At 37.9% G+C, this 12,092-nt stretch overlaps 1 protein-coding gene, 1 long non-coding RNA gene and 1 other non-coding gene across 4 annotated transcripts in view; all 3 read left to right on the forward strand.

Moving 5' to 3' along the window:
• Positions 1–4,078, forward strand: part of LOC127630525 (double C2-like domain-containing protein beta) — a 352,764-nt gene extending 348,686 nt beyond the window's left edge. For both annotated transcript variants that reach the window (XM_052108114.1, XM_052108121.1), the window contains 3 exons: positions 194–275; positions 456–552; positions 1,342–4,078. In XM_052108114.1, coding sequence (XP_051964074.1) covers positions 194–275; positions 456–552; positions 1,342–1,478 — 316 coding nt within the window. In that variant the 3' untranslated portion in view covers positions 1,479–4,078. The remainder of the gene's footprint in view (positions 1–193; positions 276–455; positions 553–1,341) is intronic.
• Positions 4,079–7,596: 3,518 nt separating this feature from the next.
• On the forward strand, positions 7,597–11,723 carry LOC127630556 (uncharacterized). Its single transcript, XR_007968882.1, has 8 exons — positions 7,597–7,649; positions 8,171–8,218; positions 8,451–8,497; positions 8,686–8,778; positions 9,076–9,135; positions 10,879–10,936; positions 11,188–11,242; positions 11,468–11,723. It is a non-coding gene; the product is annotated as an uncharacterized LOC127630556 (long non-coding RNA).
• LOC127634015 (small nucleolar RNA SNORA18) lies at positions 8,872–9,005 on the forward strand. Its single transcript, XR_007969305.1, has one exon. It is a non-coding gene; the product is annotated as a small nucleolar RNA SNORA18 (small nucleolar RNA).
• Positions 11,724–12,092: the final 369 nt, after the last annotated feature.

Here is a 12,092-nt window from a genome sequence, read left to right on the forward strand (position 1 = left end):
GTAATTCCATATGCAAGTGCTGCATTGCCCTCTGGTGGGCAAGTCATGTAGACTAGTTGTCTGTCTTTCAACAAAGTCTTTCTGCTTTTGATGATGAATGTGTTCCGCATTTCATTCTTCTTTGGTTAATTGTCATTGCAAGACAGGATACAATTAAATGCATCTTAATTCCAATATCACCAATGTATTTCAGATATCTCAAGCCAGATGAGAACAAAAAATCAAAGCACAAGACTGCAGTCAAGAAGAAGACCCTCAACCCTGAATTCAATGAAGTAAGATTTCTATGATAATTTTCTACTAAGCACATCAGCACTCTATGCATAGTGGTAATATTGTTCTTTTTAGCACTTTCATTCTGTTTCACACCTCATACAGGAGGATGGCATGCAGTTTTTGTAATTTATGTTGCCTTCTGAGTGCTAATTCCATTTGACCCCCCCCTGCTATATCAGGAGTTTTTCTATGACATCAAGTATGCTGACCTCAGCAAGAAGACCCTGGAGGTGACTGTTTGGGACTATGACATTGGCAAATCCAATGATTTCATTGGTAAGATCACATCGTATTCATCGTATTAAAAACTATATTTGTATCTTTCCACATTTTTACTTTTCTAATTTTGTGATTTTCCTTAAAGGAATAGTTCACCCACAAATGATAATTCTCTCATCATTTAATTTTATGTTGTCTCAAACTAACTCTCTTTCTTCCGCAAAACACAAATGAAGATATTTCCATAGATGTATGATGTCTTTATCCAAACACGGGATCCAAAACTTCAGGCAGCATCATGATTTAAAGCTCGATTACACTTCCTAGTGCTTGATGTATGCGCAGAGCACATGTGCAGCGCGTGCTTGCATTGTACACACATTCTGCGTATGCATCAAGTACGAGGAAGAGTGATTGAGCTTCAAATCATGATTGTGACAAGGAATCTGCCGATGTCAAGATTTGTAGTATAAAAGAGTTAAAAACATACCCAAAACCAGTTGTATCGCTTCAGAAGACATGGATTAAACCACTCCAGTCCTATGAATTGCCTTTATGTTGCCTGTATGTCCTATTTGGAGCTTGATAGTTTTGGACTCCATGGACTTGCACTGTATGGATATAAACACGTAATTTCTCCTCCGCAGAAAAAATAAGTCAGCATAACCTAACCATAACAGTAAATGATAAGGGAATTATAGTTTTTGGGTGAACTATTCCTTTAAGATCTGTGTCTTTATTTTGGGTTATTGATTGAAAGCAGTTCCAAAGTATCTGCAGTTCCAATGGGGCACTACTAATCTTTGTTTTTCTTGTCAGTTTGTAATAATTTTTCTCCTTTTCCAGGTGGTGTTTCATTAGGTATCAATGCCAATGGCGAGAGGCTAAAACACTGGTTTGACTGTCTCAAAAACAAGGACAAGAAAATTGAGCGCTGGCACACATTAACCAATGAACTCCCTGGTTCAGGGTACAATGAGTAAAAGTCTTCTCTTCCAGTGGTTGCACCAATGCCCTGCCCCTTTCCTACATGATGTCGATGTAAGCCCAGCCTGTGATGGATCAACACTCCAGCAGTCCATTGATTTAGAGATGGGTGCCAATATCCCTTCCCGACTAACACACCTGCTCAATCTCTTGTACTTTCCCTGGTGTTGAGCTTGCAGTTTGATTGTGTGGCTTGATGTGGCTTTTGGGCTTAAATAAGGGTCTTTAATCAGCCTGTGTTTGTAAAACCTTAATTAAAATGCAGAGATTTTGTTTTCACAGCCAACAGGGGACCAGTTGTACTATGTGTTAAAATGTTTAAACGTACTCTACTGCTCTCTTTCTCTGTTCTGTGTTATATCTCTGAGTTGTATTCAAGAATGCTGTTTACAGAATTTAGCTGTCAGTAAGTGTAACATTATGAGTACGCATCATGGCAGCAAAGGGGCTCTAAAATACAATAATTTACTCAAAAATCATGTATTGTTTACATCAAGAAAACAGTCCAAGTACAGTACTTTTCTGATGCCTGTATTATGTACACAATTATAATTTCCAGACTGATGATTGTGATGATTATGGTTGTGTAGGTAAAAAGATATACTCATAAAAAAACGTTTTTACTCCCCTTTCATTATAATAGGCTAGAATAGCTTTTTGGTTTTTAGTTTTTATATGTACAACCTCCAAGTCCTTATACTTGATGAATGTAATTTATTTATCTTTATTTATTTTCTATGCTATCTCACTGGGAATGACCAATGTGCCATTGACATGAAGAGAGCACACAGGAGCTTCATTCGCCATATTTCTGGAGAGAAAACAGAGCGAGCAATCCCAGTTTATACAGAGGACAGACTAATGTTGTATAGGAGCTATTTTAAACTTATAGACAATGGATTATACAGCTTTCATCAAGAGGTTCTTGCATGGTAGTTATGTATTGATTTTTTATTATTATTATTATTATTATTATTATTAAAAACCTGTGCCCCAGCCTAATCCATACATTGTGTTAAATGTCTCTTTCATTCTAAATTAGAAAAATTGACTTGTTTTGAGATTGTTTTGATTAATTAATGGAATGTTTATATTATTCTTCCTTTCAAGCATTTTAAAGAATTGTATTATTTTGACCAAATATATTTTTTTAAAGACCGTATTAAAATCACTTTGCATTTTTGTTTTAATTTTGTGTACATGTTTTAGCAAGTTGTGTTTTGTGGCATTTATATTATAACCAATGTATTATTTGAACCTTTTTGTGTTATTGCATATTTAGCATGCCGTTGGTGGATGTATTAGATGTATTTCTATGTGTTTAATAATTTATCTTTTAATTTTATTTGGCTCATGCTAGGATTTTATTTTAATAGCCAAACTCTGGATTGCAGAAAATACTTAAAACGGTGGCCATTTATTAAACCCAAACTGCAGAACACTGTATACAACCCTATGATTTAGAAACCTTATATCTCTGGAAACATTCATTGTAAAAGCCACTCCTGTGACATTTTTTTGTAATCTTCTTGCTTTTGTATACAAACTCTATGGCATAACAGTGCATGCAATGTTCTTGGGCTGTCATTAAAATAACTTTGCTTAATGTTTGATACTGCTGTTCTCCTCTGTAAAAAGAGAGTTCCTGCTCTTGAATGCTACAAGAATGTCACCGTTCCTTCTTGGACAGTTTTTGTACTTTTGAGCGCTATTGCATTACCGTCAGGTCGCTCTATTGACTGGACATGTGACTGCATGTTACAAAAAATAAATCTTGTCTTGTTTTGGTCATTTTGAACTCTCAGGCAGTTGTTTGCATATTATAGTGGTTCTCAGACGAAGTCAAAATATTTCTCCTCCTGGTTCACCTTAATCTTGCACCAATTGGCCGAATTATCGTGCCTTTTCTTTTGTAACTGTGTTTTTTGCACCGCTCACTTTACAGAGATTCCTAGATTGATATTAGCTTTTAATATGGAAACAATATTATACATATGACATAGTTATATTCTTGTCTGTGTTACACTGAGTCTGTTGGAACATTGTGTCTCTTTTGGAATATGCCTTTTAGAGACACATTATGGGTATCCTTACACTGTGTAATAGTGCTGTGGATGGCAGGGGTGCAAGACTGAGGTGGAGGATGCTCATTTAACTTCAGATTCTGGGATCTAGTGTTAAACATTAAAAAAGAAAATTATTTCAGCACTGTTAGCTGGCCTCACTCACTGCAAATCTTAATTTATTCATACTTTTATTTTAAATTAAAATGTTCATGTTTATTTTAACCATGTTTATCAGATCTTTAACCTGTTATGATCATAAAATAATAACAAGTTGGTATAACATATCCACATTCTTGCATGTCGCAATTCTTTTTTTAATAAAATATGTTGGGTTATAGGAATATCATGAACTAAAAAAAAAACAGCTTCAGTATATTGCTGTCAGACACCAGAATCTGTTGTTACTTTGATTTTTGTCCTATTTTAAGAATGTTCAAGTATTATATCTAGAGTGTGTTTTTTTACTATGGGGAATGATATTTGCTATTTACATGTTCAGAACTGGAAACCCATATCAAATAAAGTATGAAAACACCTAAAAATGAGTTTACCTCTTTTTGTTTGAGGAATTACTATGTGGATCATCATGGTTGAAAAAATATCACAGCGTAACGTTACATTTTATAAACCTCAAAACTAAATACAACTGATTTAAAAAACTCAGCACAATTTTGGGCAGATTTTATTTAGAATTGTATTGTTAATTGTGTTCTACCCTATTCTAATTGCACAACAAATGTCTAAGGCATGTTTTTGGAAACAAATTTAAGTTGATTTATTAATAATTGCTTCATCTGGCATAAAAAGTTTATAATCTGGAAAAGCCAGTGACAAGGATCTTTAAACTCTTAGAGCCCTTTCATGAGTATAATCTCCTGATGTCTGGGCTTTGATCATCTGTGGCCTGGTTGAGCTGGCGAGCCTCATATTGCAAGAGCGCCACCAAGTGTTGAAAGCCTAGACGCTGTGCATCACAGGCCTATTGTTGAACCTGTATCTATGCTGTTGTTCGATTGCTTGGACTGAACATTTGTTTTCAATTAAGTCATCAACGTGAGTACAAGTGGCAGCTGTTTACAACTGTAACTAGGCAACACAATTAGACATCAGCTTCGCTGCGTTATTGAAGTATTCAGTTGGATTGGTATGGATTTACCACCAAATCTTTACATGCACAAAATGTCAATTATGTTGTGACGTAAATCACAAGCTGGTATGAGAAATTCATTAAATCATAATAATTGAGATCGGGAGCCTGCAAAGACACAAATTAAACGTCATCAGTAAGGGTTCACTTTGGGTTCACGATTTGGTACTTTTGCATTCATATCAGCAGCGAACTGCATCGGAGTTCACATGAACCATACCCCAGACCCCCTTTTCAAGGGTGTGTTCACACTTGGCAGGTGATCTGGTGCGATTGCTCTGTTAATGCGTTTCATTTGAACAAGTGTGAACACTGCCATCCGAATCTTGGTTCACTCCAAACAAGCGGGCCGAGACCCCCTGAATAGTGGGTCTCGGTCCAATTCCAAACGAACTCTGGTGCGGTTCGATTGATATATGAACGCAACATGGACCAAAGACGTCTAAACAGACCAAAAACAGGAAGTTATTTGCCTAATACTGACCTCAAGCATTCCTGGTTCTTCTCATCATAGGAGCTCTATCCATTACAGTTTGGTACATGCGTCAGAACCGCCATCAGCCGTCCTTGCAGCATATCTTCGTTTGTGTGTGCAATGGAGGAATTCCTGGCACTGTCTTTACTCCTTTACACATTTTATTAGCTCTTTGTTTGTTCTCAGCTGGTAAAAAATACCACCATATATACATAAATCCAACGAGCGCATTTAACCCAACAGCGAGTATTGTTTTGGATGTTCGGCAAGTTCCATCGCAAAATATATGTCATAAAAGCTGTCCTATCAAGTTGTGACTTTTTCCTGATGCCTTTTGTTTTGTATCTTTAGGTTCGGTGTTAAAAATGGCATTGTGAACGCTAAACGAACCAGGACTAAATGTATCATTTTCTTTTTTGGTATGGACATAGAGGACCAAGAGAACCGAACTACAAGTGTGAACACACCCCATGTGGACTTGGGTGTGGTTTACAGGAGGGGAATTTATATAAATAAAAGAGCTAGACAGTTAGTAACCCTAACCATTCTGAAGTCATCAGTCCCAAGCCAACCAAGGCAAGGACTCTACTACGGCGCATCCCTCCTCCTCCTTCACGGGTTGCGGCACCAGTGTAACAAGGTGAAAGGGAAAGGAGGAGGTGAGATCTGGCTTAAACACATAAATAATCATTTGGTGGTTAAGGCTCTGAGTTACTGACCAGTGGGTCAGGGGTTCAAGCCCCAACACTGCCATGATGCCACTGTTGGGCCCTTGAGCTAGGCCCTTGAACTGGGCTCCAAGGGCACCGTATCATGTCTGACCCTGCGCTCTGACATCATGCTTAGTTGGGATATGTGAAAAAGGGGCAGTGGTGGCTCATCAGTTAAGGCTGGGTTACTGACCAGAAGGTTGGAGGTTCAAGCCCCAACACCCCAAGATGTCATTATTGGGCCCTTGAGCAAGGCCCTTGACCCTATCTGCTCCAGGGGTGCTGTATCATGGCTGACCCTGCACTCTGACCCCAGCTTAGCTGGGATATGTGAAAAAAAGAATTTCACTGTATATATGCTAAATGTATAATGTGTGACAATAATAAAGGCTTTCTTTTGCTTAAACAAAAAGACACAAACACTTGTGCAGTGTCCGTAACTCTCTCTCTCTGGAACTGCGCCTCCGGTCATCTTTATCCCTCTCGAGGGCTTGATTAGCCTGATTAGTGGCCAGGTGAGCAGCATCACGACCCGGCTATGCCCTGCCACATGATATAATTTAGATAATATGAATATTAATGCATCTCATAAGCTTCGAAATTAAAAAAAATATATTATATTAGCGAAATGTTGTATGGCACTGGAACTATTTTTCTTGACACGCAGAAATTCTAAACTACACCATCAGTCACAGACCATGCTCACCCTTTCAGTTACATCGCTTGTTCAAAGAGGGAGCAGTGCTTTCCTGACATAATGACAGAAAAACAGCATCTGGAGTTATTCACACTAAGTAATGACAAACCTAGACATCATGTATTATAATGGGCTTGTGTGACAATCTTTACAGTCTTATTTAATTTCAGAGTTGTTAAAACATTGATAATGATCTTTAATCCTTGTTAATAAATGAAACCCTTATGAAAACTTACCATGGATTTACTGTAGTAGTATTGTATTAACTGTGACTATTAACCACAACTGAATAGTAACCACGATACAGTTTTGATACAATTAACCATGATTTTACTACAACATTACTGTAGTATCATATGGTAACTTGGTTTCCGTAATAGTAACCACAGTAATATTTATGGTTAATTTTGTGGATTTATATGTGGCTTATACGAATTTTTAAGGGTAAACAAAACAGCCTAATCATTTTCTGTTTAGGCCCATAAATACTTGTAAAAAAAAATATGCAATAATAAAGTTACTAATTGTATCCAAAGAATTCGTTAAAAAAATCTATTTAATAGAGGTATCGGTATTGGTATCGATATCGGCGACATTGGCCTAAAAGTATTTGCTAACGGATCGAAAAGAGCATAAGTGGAATCGCCCATTGTAAGTAGACATAAGCTTTCAAGATTGGAAATGAGATAGCTTCGCGGGAGTGTTCTACAGATGGAGGGCACTGGACTGACTAGCTAGAGACACTTTGATATAACGTAGTAATAATAGTGTGATAAAGGTTTGGGAGATATTTTTCTAAGGAAAGAGAGTTTTAAATCCACGCCATTAATAAAAGCAAAGAAACAAAATATGCTTCATTTTTAAAAGATTGAACGAATGGAAACCGTAATGGATTCTAATTGGTTAAAAAAGACCATTTGGGAGGGTTCAGAGAAGACTAGTTTACAGCCGTAAAATGTCGTAAAGTCAGAAACTGCCGTATAAAGCAGGACGCGCGGCTGTTTTTCGGTCTTTCTGAACTCCGTTGCATCCATGGTTGGAAGCACGTGTGGAAGTCTGGCGCCATAACTAGGTAAAGTATCATGATTGTCAACGTTGTTACTACTTTTTCCAGTCCAAGTTGTGTTTTTGCATATCATTAATATTACTGATGTAACGATTTTATTTATTTTCGCACCACGTGGTTGAATCCTGCTGCAAACCATGTGCATTGAGACACCTGGTTGTAAAGTAGTTTCCAGAAATCATCTACTCCAGTAACTTATTTATTTATTCACGTTAGTTATACGTTGCGGTGGTTGATTAACCCTGACGGTGATTGAATGTTTATCAGATCCCACCCACTGTTGTAGGTAGGAAATCGGTAGTTAGATGCCATGCGGGTCATCACAAACGGAATTTTCCAAATGTGGTAAATTTCCTTTAGCTGCGTGGCTATAAAAACGGCAGGTTTGCTTTCATCACTGTGGACACCGTTGCAGTGTTGACAATGAGGCCTGGAATATTCAACATGTTAATTATTTCATACATTTGTTGTATGGAATTTCTTAAATTTTAAGTGCAATCAAGATTAATCCCTAATTGTCCCACTAGGTCTCACCATGTTGCTGGAAGCCTATTGTGTCAAACCTTCGAAGTGTGGTAAGTGGCATTTTGTGCAATTAGAAATTCTTGCACCATGCTAGTTACAGTCCAGTCATATTGGGCTTAGGAACTGGTACAGTGCAGAAATTACAATTCTCTTCTCTTGCAACTCACTGCTGTGCCCACACAATGGCAGTGCTACTTATGAGATGGGACATGTCATTGTCACAGGAATTTATTTTTTCTTGTTTCCATAGAACAAGTAATTTTAAAATGGCTGTACTTGCAGGGTTTGGATGAAGTTGATGGACACCCTGTGGATGGATGATTCAATGGGTAAAGATTAATTTGTACAGTGAGGAAAACCAGTTTTGTTTGTAATGATGATTGGCATTAATGTTCAACTGCTCTTAAGACCATGAAAGAGAATTTGCCTCTCTGAACAGTCATTACTTCAACTCTATTCTTGAGGTTGCTTGATGGAAACTGCACGTTGCTTTTCTCATGTTTCTGTCCATTTGCAGATTCAAGAGATGGATGTGTAATCACTCCCTTGTGAATTTAAACTGGAGGAACAAATTGGCCCTTCCTTGCTGCTCAGGAAGTTTATCATAATGGTAAATGCCCATGCATGTTTACATTTTTCTGCAGTTATGATGGCCGTCTATCTGTTTTATTTATGTCCTTTTAATGTATAGATCGACATTTATAATGAGGTCTATCCCGACTGGCCCCTCTCAGTAGAGCCTAGTCGTTGGAAACGCCTCAAAGACCAATTCTGTAATATCGCTTTACCCATGTTGCTACTGTCATTGGCTTTGTGGGAAGATGCTGCAGGACATTCAGTTTCCTGTAAGGTTATAGTGTAATTGTTGGGCACAGTGAAGTGTCTCACTTATGCAAATTTCTTGTAGGTGTGGTCTGGAAGATGTCCACTAGGTGGTGTCCCTTCACTTTTTGTTTTTTTCCTTCTGGTAAGTTGGAATTTCATTATTGGTTTGTGAAACCATTCTTTTTAAAACTAGTTTATTTACTAGAAATAACATGGATTTAACCAGCACTGTGGGTATCTGCATACAGTTGTATATCTGACTGGAATGTTCAAATGACAGTGCTAGAATACTCCAACACCTACTATTAGACCTTACATCTGTTGTTGGGTCCTAGAGGTGGTGGGACAAGATCTCATCCTCAGTTTTTCATAATGCCTCCAGTTTATTTTATTTTCTCTCTCTCTCTCTCTCCAATTTAAACCGGTGCACTCAGCAACTTTTTTTTTTTTTTTTTTTGCCTGTCATCTTTAACTTACTCTGGGGCCCCTAGTGGTGTGGATGCAGCATCATTAAATTAAGTTTTCAGATGCAATTGTAGAAATTTAATATTCTTAGCCAGACATGATTACTTAAATCTAAGAGTGAAAGTGTCCACCAACGGCCTTTGCTGAGATTGAGCATTATTTGGCCGGTCATGTGACTAACATTCAGTTTACACTGAACACCTCTACAACGGTCCAGTTTACCATTATGTGAACATGTGCTAGATAACGTAATTGGTTGTTACACCACGTTGTTTATTTGGCATCACATGCAGTAGCTTTTTTTTATTTATTTTTTTTAAAGCAGGGTAAAAAAAAAAATTTGTCGAGTCACCGGAGTTCTGTTCTAACTGTATGTTGTGCTGAAACCGCTTTCTTGGCACAATAATGTGATTTGGTATGAAGTGCTTTGCACATCCAAAATTCTAAGGCACAGTTTTAGTGTCTCACCTGATCAGCTACAATATTAAAACCACCTGCCTAATATTGTGTAGGTTCTGCCAAAATTGCACTAACCTGCATCTCGGAATTGCAATCTGATTATGTACTTATCACTACAATTGTACAAAGTGGTTATCTTTGGTGCTGTAGAGTTCAAACCATTCTGGCAATTCTCTGGTTACCTCAAGGCATTTGTCTGCAGAACTGCTGCTTAATTGTTTTGGGCACCATTTGGAGTAAATTCTAGAGACCGTTGTGCATGAAATTTAATAGGAGATCAGCAGTTACAGAAATACTCAAACCAGCCCATCTGGCACCAACAATCATCCATGCTATTATCTTACCAGCCAATCATGTTGAAGCGGTGCATAAAATCATTCAGGGGTCGAATGCATCTTTTAGATTTGAACTGTGGCATGATTGTTAGGCTGGTTTGAGTATGTGGATGGAAATGCCTTGTTGAGTGAGGTCAAAAGAGAATGGCCAGATAGGTCAGACCCGTGTGAGGGAGTAATCTGGTGGAATTTCTGATTTTAATATGATTTAGTTTGCTGTATATCTTATACTGTACAGACTTCAAGTGGTAAGTTACTGTTCCATTTCAAACCTGGCCAATGGTCCGCTACATGCCCAATGATCATGTATTGAGAACAACACCTGGGTACATTGAGCCAATTTATAACCTGCAATATTTCATCCAACCTTTATATTTGACATTTTAAACTGGTTACTGCTGTTCCGTTTTGAATGACCACAGCCTCTAGTTTGTTGCAGTGCTGGTGTGAGTTTGTCAGTGGCGTGCTGTCAATTATCCAACATGCCTAACATGCCCCAACCCTATCGCGCTCTGTGGGGAGTATAACGGCACACTGTGACCTGCCACTTTTAGAAGCCTCGTGACATTTGTTTCAATAGCTCAGCACATCTTTATAATCCTGACTTATTAATTTTGTGTCCACAGGTCCCACTAGGCTAGTTTGAAGAAGGAATATTGGCATGCCATTATTCTTCAGTAAAGGGTGAGGCAACTGTCCTTTTTACTGCATGTTGTCAAATATTAAATTTTAATTTGGTCATATACCAAGGCTTTTAGGACCTGTGGTTCCTGACTTGCTGTGGACATGACCGAACATTAAAGCCCATTCTAATGAGTCCCTTCAGTTTTATTGCTGTTTGGATTTGTTAGGAACATATCTTGTCCATTTATGCAACATTCCTTTTTTTTTTTTGCTTTTTCTGAGTGTTTATTCTTGATTGCCTTGTGTAATAGGATAAGAGTTGAAGGTGAGAAGTGAAGCATTTCCCAGCAAAAGTTTACTTGGAAGGTAAGAGCAGCTTCACTTGCTTTGGATCAATTTCAAAGGGGGTCAGCCACTTCTTCACTGGTGATCCTTAACGCAATGATCCCATATCAATGCCCTACTAGATAATTTGCAGGTTTTGCAAACTGAAATGCCTGCAGTCTGTGGGGCAACATGCTTGTATTCTTTTTTTCTTTTTTTTTGCAAGCCTATGGTATTATGTAATTTGTCCTTTTTGTCTTTCAACAGTTGAAGGCTGGTGATCCTAAAATCTGTACTGCGCAGGAAATGTGAACTTTGCTGAGCTTTGGAGTGTTGCTTGTAACAAACCTCTTTGGAAGTTTCCAATAAACCTGACATTTTAAAATGTGTCTTGTCTTTATGAAATGTGGTGGACCCAATGCAATGCATTGATTTCTCTATTTTTGTATGGATTGTAATTTTGGATTAAGATCTTGTCTTTTGAACTGTAGCACCCCTTAATAAAAATGTGATTTGAAATCCTGATGCCTGTGTCATGCTTGCAGGAGGTTGGTTCTCAGGGCTAGATGTGGGTCATGGGGTTCAGATTAAAGGATTCTTTTCACTGTACACCAGTTTTGGTGCTCCACTTGTGCTTTGACAAGCTGTTTCGAATGTGTAACTCAAGCTTTATTTGTGAGTGCTTGATCTATTGCAATGCTTTAGTGAATGGGTGATATTAAAGTCCTGTTATATAGTTTCCATGCTTGTACACCTATTGTATTCCTGTAATGAACTTTGAATAGAAAATATACGATGTCAATAGGCAAGGAAGCCAAGCGGTGTACTTTTGAAACCGTCTTTACTGATTAAGGCATAGCTCACTCAATCACATGATTGAGTAAATGTAATC

This window comes from Xyrauchen texanus, chromosome 3 (assembly GCF_025860055.1).
Source record: "Xyrauchen texanus isolate HMW12.3.18 chromosome 3, RBS_HiC_50CHRs, whole genome shotgun sequence".
NCBI classification, from domain to species: Eukaryota; Metazoa; Chordata; class Actinopteri; order Cypriniformes; family Catostomidae; genus Xyrauchen; species Xyrauchen texanus.